Here is a 15,536-nt window from a genome sequence, read left to right on the forward strand (position 1 = left end):
GAGAGAGCACTAGAAATATGGACCTGTTCCTATGCCAGTTTGTACACTGCATCTCCAAGGGGGATAGGTCTGCTGACAAGTATCTGCGGCCAGACACCCACTGGTCAGTACATAAAGTGCGGTCAACAGCGCACGGTTATGGAGAAAAGATGGAAACTGTAACCCAATTTCACCTTAAACTTGAAAACCAGAAGGCAAATAACAAACAATTCAACAATTATTTTTTTCAAATTGTTATTTTAAAGTCAGTCATGATTTTTTAGAGGCCTGACTCAGACATTTGAACTCTTACACTTGACAATAGTCTAATCCTGCCCTCGCTGGGAGGATTGTGGTAGGAGATGTAACATGGGACAGTAGCCATGCATCTCCTGCCTGCATCAGCCAGGACAGGGTTTGAATCTCTCATTATTTTAGCATATGACCTCCATGCGTGCATTGGTGACCAGTTACACACGTAAGTAGTCCCATAGACTTGAGTTCAGTGAAACTGCTCATGTGAATAGCTGCTCAGCAATGTGAGGAAGGAGATAATTTGTCCCACAGTGACGTTGAAAGTATATAATAGAGATAGATATAAAGCACCATTCATACTAGTAACAAAACACAGCTCTGTAACATACATAGTCACTTTGATTCCTCTCAAGCTGACTGTTAATATAGTTTCAGAAATGGACTTCTGAAAAATAAACAGGGTATAGCATAGGAATTACACATGAATTAGGTTGCTGTTTTGAGAAGAGTGAGCATTTGAAGGCTATTTTCACTCTAACAGATATTTGATTTGTCAGCCTTCCAATTCCGAATAACTCTAGTAAAGTAAGACTAAAAATAGTTTAAGTAAATTCTATTAAATTATGTATCCTGTACCTGAAGTTCAGCATGTAACATTTTTCCTATAAATAATGTTTTATATTGCATGAATTTTAATATATATTCTAATTCTGCTGCTTAGATGGAGGTAGTAAAAAATAATACTTTGAACGTAAACACTCAAATTAATTTTCACAACAGTCCTGTGTGATTCGTACAGTATGTATCATCCATTTGACAGCTGACTCAATTGAAATAGACTGACTGACTTGCTTGAGGTTGCCTAGCTAACCACTGAAAGGCTAAGAATAAGACTCTGACTATCTACTGGACTAGCTTGGTCCCTAATGTATTCATTTCCTGTGTGAACTCCCTCACCTCTTCCTGGGCCTCTCACTTGACTAAGAACATTCTAAAACTTGAAAATTGATTGACAAACTTGCCAATCTAGGGTTAACTCTTTTTTTATGGTCGTATTGTTTTCTTCCACAAATTTCAAATTGAATCACATAGTTTTTTTGTAAAACTGAACGGTTGCAAAACCCACTAACATGTTTTTCTATGCTTTCTTGCAATCATCTTTTTACGGAATCAGTTTAAATGAAGTTGGAGGCTGCTAGTCCATCATGTGGTGATTTTTAACAATGGAAATTGAAAAGGATCACATAAGTTGCCGTACATATGAAATAGTATTCTAAATTATATTCATATTTATATTTAAATTTTCTGTACACACTAATTAGACTGGAAGCACAAGTGTATAAGATCCTGGATAGCGTTTCCTTGGTTTTCATATTTTTCCTTTGCTACTTTAGATAAATGAGTCCCAACAGGTCAGTCAGGTTCAGCATATCCCTGAGCTTTGGCGCCTGCGTCACCCACTTGTACCTTGTTAGAAAATGTTACAGTGCTTGAAGCCCCAAGGGGTGTGCTGTTCCTGCGGATCAGGGGATGGAGGCGTCTCTTGCCGTGGTAGCCTAGTGGCCCACTGTGGAACACTGATCCTACCCCAAACCTGTGACAGCATTGCCCCTCCATCTGGGCAACCAAGGCCAACAATCTTGCCAGATCATTTCAAAGCCTGTGCATTAGGTGGCATGGCCAAAGTAGATGAGATCTGAGTGGCTACCTCTGGCATGGTGCACAGCATACCACAGCCAGTGCTTTCCCCTACTGGGGGCCATTGACCCCCGTTCTTGGAATCTAGAGGCCTCAGATGGCCTCCTTGCTGGCTAAAGGAGAGTGTGGCACAACCCAGAGACAGTCTCGCCATCTCCATCCTCCAAATCAACCTTAGTCAGGTTGAGACCCTCACTTCCTCCAGACTCAGACTCCTATGAAAGGGATTTGGGCTCCCACCTGGAGGAGAGGTGCCCATCACCCGATTCACTAACTGCTGTAAGATGAACATTTCCAGCAGTGGTCATGATGTGTTCATCCTCCAGCTCCCGACCTCCAGTAACTCTTTCTCACCATTGGGGCCATGCCAGTAGGGCTCTCTGCTCTGAAGTCTTGTGGCAACCGAGAATCTCTCTCCCCACGGGCAGCCAGCCTAGGACCACAATGCCCTGGCATAACTACGTAAAGAAACCCTCACCCACCTCAGAGGCAACCACCCCTTAATGCATCTGGGAGGGCTGGACTGGCCCCTTCCAGGCCATGAGAAGAGAGACTCCCTCTAGAAGCCCTGTCCCCTTCTGTGACCTTTCTTCCCCAAGCACAACAGACTCCTGGTGTGGCAGCACAGGAAGGGACCACTGCCAGAGAGGCAGCCAGTGCTGCTGCCTGCCCCATACCCCAGGATGCCCTGCAGCTACAGGCTGGGTCCCACTGAGCGAGTGGGGGAATGGCCCAAGGCCATCCCTGCACTAGCTTCCCCACCATGGGGGCCCTGACATACCCCCTCACCCCATGAGCTGAGGTGGAGGGGAGGGGACTCAGCGGCAGGCTGAGTCCCAGTCAAGCAACTCCTGGAGTGGGCACCCTCAGTAGCAGCATGACCCGCATCCCTCTCTGTTGTGAGCAGATGGAGGGGGGCAGAAGCAGTGTGCCCAGGCTCAGCTGCAGGCCTTGAGGGCCTGGAGCCAGACACATCAGCCCCCTCCTCCCAGCATGGGTTCTTCTCTTCAACAGACTGTGCTGCCAGCTTGGGGGCCAGGAGTACAACCCCTGTGGAGGACAAAGACCCCTCTGACAGGGTGCACCCTCACAAACAGAAAGGAGGGTCCCAGAGCTTCTACTTTTCTCTTCACATGTTGTCTCTACTGGGTGCAGAAGCTGCCTCGATTCTTCCTTGTCCTTGCATCCTGGAGCTGGGAACTCAATAAAATCCAGGGGGAAAAAAATTAGGAATCCTGGATCTGGGGAACCCAAAAAGTAACCGTGCTGCTGCTCAAATAGAGCAAAAAGCCTCCCTTCCCACCCACTCCCTCAATGTACTGGGCTAGGTTTTAAATTAATTGGGGGAAGGAACACCAATCTGCTTCCCTCCTTCCCTAGCTGGTTAATGGGTGGCTAGAACCTCTGGAGTGCATCCCTTAGTGAGTGCTTTCCTCCCCGTTTCTATTGGGGCAGTCCTAATGACTGCTCGTCCCATCAAATTTTCATCCATTCAGGCAGGTGGGTGCAGATGAAAAGGATATCTGTGCAGATGGAGCTGGCTTCCTAGGATTTGTCTGCCTTGCAATTAAACACCCACGACTGGCCTGTGTCAGCTGAGTCAAGCTTGCGGGGCTGTAAGATTTTTTCAAAAGTGATTTAAGGTACCTCGATTTTTGGGTGTCTAACTTCATTCTTAAAGGGGCTTGGTTTTCAGAAAGTGCTGAAAACCAGGCCCCCTTAAGATGCATTAAGATAGCACCCCAAATCTTTAGTCACTTGATAATCTTGGCCTTATTTTTTTAAATGCATATGACAGCTCAGTGTCAATATTGTTAATATTGTAGTATATATTTATAGAGCTGCAGTCATCCTCCAAGACTGGACTTCACACAGCTAGGTAATGTTTATTTAAAGAAGAGAGAGTCAAGGTGCAAAGAATATTACTCACATATGGTGAACTTTTACCTTAATGAAAGTGCTGGAGATAGAGATTCTTTGAAGTTGCAAAGCACATAGTGATAAGGCAAGACTTTCTTAATCTCGCCAGTTAATTGTTTAGAAACACATTTTGTTTCTCCTCCTTATTGCTTCCATATCTCACGAGAAATAATGAACTCTTATTTATTGCTGATACATCTTCTGTGGTCCCAGCGTGTGTCATTGATGTTAGAAATCAGCTACATTGGGAGCAACAAAGAGAAAAGCCAAGATGAGAATGAAAACTAAACCTGAAATATGTGTTTGAGTGTTTCACTTCTGCAGAAGTGTAATATGAACAAAAGATATATATACACACAGAAAGCCTTTGAGAATTTAGGAAGCCATTGAAAAAAAATTCAAATGCGAGTATACATGAGAAACAGATCAGGGGGAATACAGTTTGGGTAAAATTCTAGTTCCTTTATCTTTCACTTAAACTTAAAGCAAACCTTTACTGAAGTTTCAAAAAGCTTGGTTACTTCTCTCTTTTGATTACCTTGACCTCCATGTTTCTGCTTCTTGTGAGAAAACCAGAAGTACTGAAATGGAGACTATATTTTTTTTTTCAGGGTTTGCTACGTAATTCATAGTAGTACCAAAAATCTTGCAGGTGCGACTTCTTAAAAGATTTCCAGTTGGGTTCTGCAGATCTAAGGAATTTTGGTAAAGAAGTGAACTTCTGGGTGCTTCTCAGAACCATATTCTAAGTTTTTTGAGATCATCCATCACTGAGGCCCTGTTTACAAACTGATCAAATTGACTGGCATAGCTATTGCAAAATAAACTTTTCCACTATAGCTATTTCAGAATAACTCTCCATGCAGACACTGTTCCAGAAGAAAGTGACTTTATTCCACAGTAATTACTCCATTCACAAAGCCAAGTAATTATTCTGGAATAAAATCAATTTTATTCTGGAACAGAGTGTCCAAATGGAACAGTTAAACTGGAATAACTCTATGTGTGAGATTTTAGGAAGAAAATAAAAAAGTAAATGGAGTTATAGGTGTGCGAAGGATTTCTGAGAAGACACATCTGTTTATAGCTCCTCTTTCTCTCTCTCCTCCATTCAACAAATGAGCAGTAAAACAACACTAAACAATCCATTTGAGATCGCCCGATATCTTCATATGGGTTGTCATATTTGTTTACAACGAGTGTTAATTTTATGCAGTATGATTACAAAGAAAAAAAATTTGTTTCTCAGTATTGGTTTGTTACCTTATGCTTTACTAAGTCCCAGTGTCTTTTCTCTGTCATTCTTTAGATTCACCTTATTTGTTCAGTATTTGTTTTTAATACATCCTTCTAATATTTTTGGCTTTGGTAAATGTTTTGCCTAAATTTGTTGAGTGGAGTTAATTAAGTGGATGCTACATGGTCTTTCTGAGACATCCCTGATTTCCTAACCTCACCCTTAGTTTTGTGGTAATACGTGATTGTTTTTGAATCAAAAAATATGGTAAATGAGATTGGATTTGCAATGGTTTTTACTCTGCACTTAGGTTTGGCAGAATTTAATTTTGTTGAATAATTTGGATCATATAATTGTTTGTTTTAAAGCATTTTTTCCTTTTTATCATTTTTTTAAAATGTGCACAGTTGCAAGAAAATGTGGGAGGCAGGCAACAGAATGGGTCAATTATTTAATGACAGTAGACATTGATTTCAAAAAGTTCAAGCTTTGTAACTGTTAAAGCACAAATTGTAAACATCACGTCAAAATATAAGAAGTAAATATCCTTAAACCAAACTTCAATAAGATCTCAACTAGCATTTTTCTTTCTTTGCCTCCTATCTTTATCATTTTTTCATGTTTCTTTGTGAACAGTGAAATTGACGTTTACTGAAATTTACCAGTAAAAGTATAATCCTTCCACGCCTACCTATACTCAGTGTAGCACAGTTCTAAACAATAACTTTATCTGACTTCTCTTGATACAGATTTAGAATACTTCATAACAAAATCTTGTTTTAAAGATTAGTCAAAATGGCACTATTTGAATCAGATTAGATTTAGCCAAATTTAAAGCCAAGATTTTAGCCCCAGATTGTGGATAGCTCACAAAGGACACATCCAAACCAGAATGGGGAAAACAGGCCCATCTGCTTTTGACTCAGGCCTAGAATCAAAATTATAAAGGCAGTTTCAAAGATATAGAGATTCAAAAATGAGCCCCCTGAAATTTGAAGAGGTCCAGATTTGAGCGTCTGATTGTAGCTTACCTCTACTTTTAATAATAGTCTTCAACAGCTGGGTTGGTGGCAGATTCCAAACATGGGTAACCACTTGGTGGGGAAGGGACTAGGGCCTAGGCTGTGAGATCGCATATTTTTTAGTCTCCTTTAATCAGTCAAAGACAGACGTTTGAAATAAGCTTTGGGTATGTCTATACTACCCGTTGGATCAGCAGGTAGTGTTTGATGTATCGGGGATCGATTTATCACGTCTCATCTGGACGCGATAAATCGATCCACTAATTGACGCCCATGCTACACCTCGGCAGGAGGAGTAAGTGGAGTCAACGGGGGCGCCGCGGCAGTCGACTTGCCGCCTTAAGGACGGCCACGTTAGTTGAACTAAGAAACTTTGACTTCAGCTATGCTAATAGTGTAGCTGAAGTTGTATATCTTAGTTCGTACCCCCCTGCTAATGTAGCCCAGGCCATAGAGTAGATTATCTACTGCCTGTTTTACACACAGCAAGTTAACATTTACAAGAAGGTACTTGCATTGACTTGCACAAAGAAGCAATATTTCATAACCTGCGTGTCTGAAACTGACACTTATATGACTACAACTCTTGCATGGGAGTTATAGAGGCAGTCTGCAAGGAAGAGTTTAAAATTGTGATAAAAGATTTGGGCCACATTATTTTTATTATATTGACTTAAACTTTACAAATAGGTTATTTACCTGTGAAAGTACCGACAAACATTGCATCTCTTACTATTTGTACCATATCCAGAGACACCAGCTTGCTCAGCCAATTGTTTAACCTCCTTTTTGAAACATGAAAATATTAAATATTTAGTGATGATCCTAGTTCTTAAAAATGTGATGTGTATATTGTGTGGTTTTTACCATTGCTACTGTATTGGAATCCCTGAAGAATTAGTGAATTTTTATTTTTTTTTTCAAATTAATACTGTCCAAAAAGAAATGAAAAAAATAACTAGAAATACTGACTAATTCCGTTTTGACTAGCTCCTTCCAGTTCAACCTCCAGAATTTCTTCACCCTTTTCTATTCTGCCTATGTTTTCAGCAAGTACTGCAAAGACCTAAATCTGTTTTCTTTATTCCGACACATAGTCTGCATCTAGGTTAGATTATCTGACTCGTGAAACATTTCAGATGCTCTAAACAAATGTCAGTCATTGTGATACTGTCAACTGAAGGATCCCCATAGCGATAACTAGATCCTGGAAGGGCCTGCCAAGGCCTGACCTAGGCTCAGTGAGAGTCTTTGCATTGACTTCACATGGTTTTGGATCAGAACGGTGGTGAGCAAACTCTCCAATTCAGAGGAGCTTTATTGAAGGTGAATATGCATTTGCTCTCTTGGAAATGCCTTTGAGTGAACCCGACTTTAGTGATGTGTCAAAGCAGGAGTGGGCCTGCATGAGAATAGCAATCTAAAATGAAGAGTCCCCAAAACAGGAATTAACAGACCAAACTGAAGGACTTTTGTCCATTTTTGAGAACCAGACTCAAAATTCTGAAATGTTTGGGTGAGGTTTCTTTGGCTCTGGTTTCTGGCTGGAATCAGAACTGGAACTGTCAAAGTCCCTGTGATAAATGAGAGGGGGGTGGGGATGAAGGCTTCCTTTTATGGATACCCAGCTGGCCAGTAGCTATACAATCCCTCTTAATAGCTGTTCTCTAATTGTTCTACCTGTAAAGCATTAAAAAGTCTCACTGCTATGCATAGGTAAAAGGAAATGAGTGGGCACCTGGCCAAAAGAGCCAATGGGAAGGCTAGAACTTTTTAAAATTGAAAGACTCCCCTTCTGTCTGTCTGTTGTTGTTCTCCCGGGTAGAGGTGGACAGAGCAGGAGCAATGCTGTAAGAAGCTTGGGCCAGGTATGAAAAAATCATCAGTATCATACCTAGAAACTACTAATTTAAAACCTCAGATATGTAAGTAGATCAGGAAATGTCTAGGAATATGTGATTAGGTTTATTCCTTTTATTTCGTTATGGCTTGTGGATTCCTCTGTGCTAACCCCAGGTGCTTTTGTTTTGCTTGTAACCTTTAAGCTGGACCTCAAGAAAGCTATTCTTGGTGCTTAATCCTTGTAGTTGCTCTTTTAAAATCTAGCAATAGCCTGAGTTCCCAGATGTATTTTCTTTCCTTTTTTTAATTAATAAAATTTACCTTTTTTAAGAACAGAATTGGACTTTTGTGTCTTAAGAGGTTTGTGCACATGTTGTTTAATTAGCTGGTGACAACAACTGATTTCCTGTTTTTTCTTTTCTTTCTCAGCTCTTCCCCAAATGTAGGGGGGTGAAAGGGCTTGAGAGTACCTCACAGGAAGGAATTCCCAAGTGCGCCCTCCTGGGCTCTCAAAGGGGTCCTGCACTTGGGTAGTGGCAGCATCTGCCAATCCAAGATCAGAGAAAAGCTGTAACCTTGGGAGTTTAATACAAGCCTGGAGTGGCCAGTATTAATTTTTAGAATCTTTGTGGGCCCTCACCTTCTGCACTCGAAGTGCCAGAGTGGGGAATTAGCCTTGACAGTCCTGTACAAGGGGCTGAACTCTGAGTGTTCCTCATTGGAAGAAGAAGTGCCAGAAATTTCATTTCTGAGATTGGGAAAGAAATTTCGTGTGAAGAAACTCAAGAGATTCAGCTTGTTTAGATAAGCTTCAGATAAACAGCCAGATTTTTGGACTTCTGAACCAAATCCAAGCCCTAGCGCATAGACACTATGGCGACTGAGACTACATGAATACTTCAGTCATGGCACTAGTCTATGTGACATGGAAGCAGTCTTTGATCCAGATCCTCAGCTGGTGTAATTTGGGGTAACTCTATTAAATTCAATGATCCTGTGCTGATTTACACAACCTGACAGTCTGACCCTTTGTGTTTTAGTAACTGCTCTAAAGTATTTCATAATTCTGCCCTATGTTGATTCTGATGGCTGAAGTATCTATTCTCATTTATTCTAGGAAATTTACCAGTGGTGTGGCTCAGCATGCAATAAATTTGAGCGTCTGAAGGCTTCTCAAGTTGCTGTTGGCATTCGGGACAATGAGAGGAATGGAAGATCTAAGCTAATTGTTGTAGAAGAAGGAAGTGAGCCAAGAGAACTTACAAAGGTATTGTAAATGTATTGCTGGTTCAAATACACTGTTATCCAGACTGCAGGGCATGTCCTGCTGCCATACTACTTCACCTCAGGATATGTCATCAGATCTCATAATCTAAGCAGGACTGGACCCAGTCTTTACATAGAGGAGATCGTCACCGGACACCCAGCAACTTCATTGCTCTGTCGCAAGAGTGCTGTATACACAACAGCTGCTAGGTGCTCTTCCTCCCTCAGTCAGGACTGAGCCAGTGCCCCAGCATAGTGCTATGAGATGATTAACTCCCTTTAAGTGCTGTCTTTCATGACCCCCTTTTTGGAAATGTAAGAATATTAGCCCTTGTGTCTTGAACAAATCCCAGTTGAGTAATTACATTCTACAGCCATAAATTAATCCAGAAGTTTCCCTAGCAATGTTATTCCTTTCCTCTCCTAAATAAACAATACCCATATAGGGCTTGGTCCTATGCTCTTTGAAGTCAATGGCAAAGCTCCCTCAGTGGTACAGGATCAGAGCTATATACAGTTGTGGGAAGGTTTATGGAGGGGAGAGATGAGTAGTGGGTGTGCCTTGAAAAGGTTGTGAGAGAACTGGTGAAGGGAGCGTAACAAAAAAATTGAAGGACTTGGGAGGGAGGGCAAAGGTCCTTGTGCATTGCTTTGGAACATCACAGCTACTAGAAGCACTTTTGTACTATGGAGCTAGCCCACGGGACTTGAGTAAGTCCCATTGTATTATATATGGCAAAGTTATTTTTCATACACAGAGATGTTTAAAATAATAACACAGACTTTGAATATGGTCATATGTAAAAAGATTATCAGCTAAGTCAGATCATGTCTACACTCTGGGGACTGTAATGATTTAGCTACAGTGCTGTAGCTATCCTAGTATGACCCATAGTGTAGACACAGCCTATACCAATGGAAGAGGTTCTGTTGGTGTAGTAACATCACCTCCCTGAATGACACTAGCTTGGTTGATGGAAGCATTCTTCTGTTGACCTAGCTGCTTCTACACTGGGAGTTATGTCAGCATAACTAAGTTACTCTGGGTTTTGGATTTTACATACCACTGAGCGATGTCCCTATGTTGACTTAAATTTTAAGTGTAGGCCAGGCCTCAAGGCTTGTCTACACTTGAAACGCTACAGCAACACAACTGCGGTGCTGCAGCTATGCTGCTGTAACGCTTCAGTGTAGGCACGAACTCTGCCAGTGGGAGGGTTCTCTAATTGGTATAGGTAATCCACCTCCCCAAGAGGCGGTAGCTTGACTGATGGAAGAATTTGATCTAGCACTCTCTACACTGGGGGGTTAGTTGCTCGGAGGTTTGATGTAGCCTCAGTCTCATTTAACCACCGAAAGTGCCTGCCATTATAGGCTGTCTCCACGCTCCAGCAGAGTCCTGGGGAGTTGGGGCTGCAGCCTCAGGGTATGTCTGGGGGGTCAGGGCTCAGGTGGAGGAGGTGCTTGGGGCTCCTGCCCTGCAGGACCACCAGAGCTCAGGGCTTTAGACCAGGGGGAGCACTGAGCTTCAACCCCACGACTCCATTCTCAGCTTCAGCTCGGGGGCGGGTGGCGGGGAGGGACAACACCATGGATCGAGGCTTCAGTCCCAGGACTCTGTTTCCAGTTTCAGCCCCGTGGGGGGTGCCAGGGCTCAGGCCTTTAGCTATGAGAGGAGTGCCAGTTTCAGCACCAGCAGTCCTTTCGTAGTTAGAGTCCTGGCGCACCCCTCACCCCCCCCAGCCGAAACACAGAGCAGAGCCGCAGGGCTAAAGCACCGATCCCCAGCACTCCCTCCAGGTCTAAATCCATGAGCCCTGGTGCTCCCAGGGGGAGAAGCTCTGAGCCCCCTGCCGGGAACCCTGGTGGCCCCTAGGGTCAGAAACCCTGACTCTCCCCCCCCCCCCCATACACCCTGGAGTACTGTGACACACACACACACCCCAACCCTACAGCTGCAGCCCCAACTGCCCCATAGCAGAAGTCTGTAATGTCTTGTTCAGAGTTACAGACCATTTCAGAGGTGCAGCCTCCATTCCCGAGGCGTCTGTAACTCTGAGGCTTGTGAGACGGGATAGCTATGTCAATGGGAGAAGCTCTCCCGCCAGCGTAGCACTAGTCTACACCAGCATTTAGGTTGATAGAACTACATAACATCATTATCCATACTACTGAATGATGTTGTTAAACTGGAGTGATTCTGTAGTATAGACCTGGCCTTAAATCCTTAAGGTTTTCACTTTGTAACCTATCTAGTTCAGCTGAAACTACCTACACTGCCTACCTCTATCACTTCCACTGAGAGGCAAACACACAGCATTAACCACAGCTAAGACACAGCTAGCACAGCACTAATAAGTCATGTAAAGGAGTCTGTATGACTAATTTGCCTCAGGGGCGAAAGGCACAGAACCTGTCCTGCTCTATGGCTTAAACAATTATTACTTACAATCAGCATGACAAAACTGTAGTGCAATAGAAACAGTCTTCAAGCACACTCCATTAGTATTGCTTCATGCAGATAACAAGAGGGAGAACACACTCCAAACCAGAAATTAAATGTGCCTATTCCACTTTGCTGAAGAATTATTTTATGTTCAACTTTTTGCTTCTTTCCCATTTGGAGGGAAAAAAAAAAGACTGAATGGGAAAAATTGGTTTAGAAACAAGTGTGTTAGGAAGTTAGTATGTGAACTGTAACCAGATCATAATGTTGGTCAACATTTTTCAGCTATTGAAGATTCAGAAAACAGGGGGAGGAAACCGGGGGTGGCATTTCAGAAGGAAAAATGACAAATCTCCCCCTTCCCCATTTTTAAAAATCTACTCTTGACCTAGTTGAAATTGAGTAAATTTGTTTGTTTTTTTTAAGCAGGGTTCCCATCCCCTAAGCAATTCCTCACCCTCACCAGCCCCCCTCATTTTCAACTAACTCAGGTCTCAATACATAGTATATATTATAAAGGAAAAGTTACACCCAGTCATCAATAAGGCATTGAGGGCGCTTATGAAGTGTCACCTACCTGCTGCACCGTGATGCTCAGGAATGCATAATTTTGTGATATCCCAGCTGGTAGGCTGTACAGTATTTGCTTCTCTTTTTTTTGGCTGCGCTGCTGCCTGATTGAGGAATTCCAGTTTCACAGGGTATTTGGCTGACCGGTAAGTCGGTAACTCTGGTGTTCGTGTCTTTGAGGAAGTCCATGGGGTTATGTGGGTCGAAGATGTTACAGGCTGGAACCTGGATTTCATCACAAAGCCCTGATTCAGCTGTGTGGTTCTATTAACTTGTGTAAAGTTCCTGGAACCTATAGTGACCTAGACAGATGATTAAAAGGACAGGGAAAATGCCAAGGTTGTACTTTGATTTCCATGTCTTGGAAAGTATTGGTGAATAATGATTTTTGTTACTTGCCCAGCAACAGTGGAGGGAAAGTTTCTGCTTTTCCTTTCTTACTAAGGTAAATATTAATGTAGGAGACTATTGGTGAGTTAAGTGAACAGTGTTTATTGCTCTGATTGCTCACGACTGTGGCAAGTCTTCTCCTGTGATCAGCAGTACCAGGGAAGTTCTGTGGGCAGTACTTCAGGCGGCAAGGATGGGGGTGTTGTCTCTATAAAGAAATATGGGGCTGCATCTGCAGTGCCTCCATAACACTCCCAGTCACTGCAAACTTTAGGGAAATGTGCTACCATATAGCCACTAGGCGAGGGGTTCTCACCATAATTTTTTTGGTAGCCTCAAAGTGCAGCCACCAAATCTTGTTAGTGGCCACTATGACTATTTTCCCTAAAATAATTAATTTAGGAAAAACAAATAAATATGCACAAATCAGAGTTATTTACATAGGGTTTTTATTTATACACTCAATAATAATAATAATAATGTATTCTTTACTGGATCTAAACAAAACAGAAACACAAATAAGGTGTTTTGCATGTTGTGGTCTTTTGTTGCTGTTGTTGGGTTTTTTGCTTTTTTAGTTGTGGTTTTGGGTTTTTTCGACTTGCTAGCCACTAAGTCTGCTCCTGTGAAAAGTGATGTTTGTTAATATCACTTTTCAGAGCAGCAGACTTGTTATCACTCATCACTGCCTCAGAGCTAGATATTTACAAACATACACATACCACTTTTCACAGCAGACTGACTCAGCCCAGGCAAGCCGGGGGACAAATTAAGCCCTGGATGGGGAGGTGGGTAGGGAGACAACGGGGGCCAAGGGTGATGGGGTGGATGGGTGAGGGGCTGGGGGCAGCAGTCGAGGGCAGGGGTGATGAGGGGGATGGTGAACCCAGAGGCCAGGGAAACAGAGCCCGCCACTGCACAGCCAAAACCTGGAGCTGAAAGCCCTATGGTTGGAGCCTGTGGCTGGAGCCTGCCACTGGCCACCTGCCATCCCAGGCCTGAAGCTGGAAGTCTGAGTCCCACTGCCCCTGGGAATGTAGGGAACTCACACTGGCTGTCTGCTCCTCTGGCACTTGTGGCTTCAAAGGGGGCAGGACTCAACCCGTCCTTGTATCCCAAGGGGAGGAACTACTGCTTTGCCTCCACCCCCACCCCCAATCACTGCCCAGGAGGCTGTGGCCGCAAGAAAAACCCTTTGTGGCCGCATGCGGCCACACTGCCCGCATTTGAGAAACGCTGCACTAGGCCATCTCTCCTCTTTCCTTCTTTAAGCGTCTGTCCCCTATTGTTGTCTATTTGTTTGATCCTTTGTATTTTATCCTTGCTGCCCATGAAAGAGTGCCCATGCTTCTGCTCATAACAGTCCCCTAATGCTGTTGGGTAGATCAGAAACATCAATGTGTTTGTTCACTTTGGTGCCACAGAAGTGTCATAGGCTGGAGCAGAGGAAGGTGCCACCCATTTCCCTAAAAGGAAAACTATAAAATGAGTGGGTGGGGAAAAGGTGAGATTCTCATGATCCTGTACCAATGGAACTCCTGAGGGATTTTTCTCCCTTGGATGTGGGCACATGACTCTTTCTGTTGCTTATAAACACTCGCAAATAGATCGTATTCTGGTAGGCAGTTTTTCTCGCTGATAAGATGCCAGGCTGCTGCTATATAAGTACGTTTGCAATGCAAATATAGATGAAGAATTTACAACAGAATTTCTGCCTGGGTTGTAGGAATTAGTTGTTTGCATCTTGGAGAAAGCCATGCCCTGCGTTTGGCTTAATGCACAAATGTAGTTTTTTGTAGTTTTGCAGAAATCTCTTCAGTCTAAACGTCAGTTGTCTGTCAGGGAAACTTCTTCCCAACCCGAAAAACTTTCCAGGGGCTTTCAGTGAGATTTGCTCTCCTAAATCCCTTAGGAGCCTTTGAAAATCTTAGTGATCGAGTTTACTAGTACTAATGTTTGTGGGGAGGCAAACTTTACTATTCATTCTGGCAGAGCTTGTGCTCCTGCTTGAAGAACAAGAACAGTACCATGTGACTCAGCTGACCAATCACAACTAAATATGAAAATTCTAAATTTGTGCTGTGCTGGTCAATCTACAGAGCAAAAAAAAAAATTGAACATTGAATTAGAAAAAGTTAGCTAAGGCCTGATGTATACTTAACGTTTATATCAACATAACTGTGTCACTCGGGTGTGAAAAATCCACACTCTGAGTGCTGTAGCAATGCTATGTAACTTCCAGTGTAGACAATGTACAATGTTTCCTTCAACCTAGCTACTGTAGCTTGAGGGGTGGTGTTCCTACACTGATAGAAAAACCCCTTTCGTAATTGTAGGTAGCGTCTGCACTTTGGGGTTGTGTTGGCACAGCTATGGTGCCGTACCTATGCTGCTATCAACCCTCTAGGGTAGACATGGCCTGAATTAACTACACTGATCGCTTTTCAGAGTGGTAGCCATGTTAGTCTGTATGAGTAAAAACAATGAGGAGTACTTGTGGCACCATAGAGACTAACAAATTTATTTGGGCATAAGCTTTTGTGGGCTAAAACCCACTTGGTCAGATGCATGGAGTGGAAAATACAGGCAACAGGTACATATACACAGTACATCAGGGATCGGCAACCTTTGGCACGCAGCTCGCCAGAGTAAGCACCCTGGCAGACCAGGCCGGTTTGTTTACCTGCCGCATCCACAGGTTCAGCCAGTCACGGCTCCCACTGGTTGTGGTTCTCCGCTCCAGGCCAACGGGGGCAGCGGGAAGCAGTGGCCAGTATATCCCTCGGCCCGCACCACTTCCTGCCACCCCCATTGTCCTGGAGCGGTGAACCGTGGCCAGTGGGATCTGTGATAGGCTGAACCTGTGGATACGGCAGGTAAACAAACCGGCCCAGCCTGCCAGGGCACTTAC

The 15,536-nt window shown here is 43.3% G+C and overlaps 1 protein-coding gene across 1 annotated transcript in view; it reads left to right on the forward strand.

The window, feature by feature from the left end:
- The window catches only part of SCIN (scinderin), a 106,925-nt gene that overhangs the window by 35,192 nt on the left and 56,197 nt on the right, over window positions 1-15,536 (forward strand). The window contains exon 4 of the mRNA XM_032795683.2: window positions 9,071-9,220. Coding sequence (XP_032651574.1) covers window positions 9,071-9,220 — 150 coding nt within the window. The remainder of the gene's footprint in view (window positions 1-9,070; window positions 9,221-15,536) is intronic.

The sequence above is a fragment of the Chelonoidis abingdonii genome, chromosome 2, assembly GCF_003597395.2.
Source record: "Chelonoidis abingdonii isolate Lonesome George chromosome 2, CheloAbing_2.0, whole genome shotgun sequence".
NCBI lineage: Eukaryota > Metazoa > Chordata > Testudines > Testudinidae > Chelonoidis > Chelonoidis abingdonii.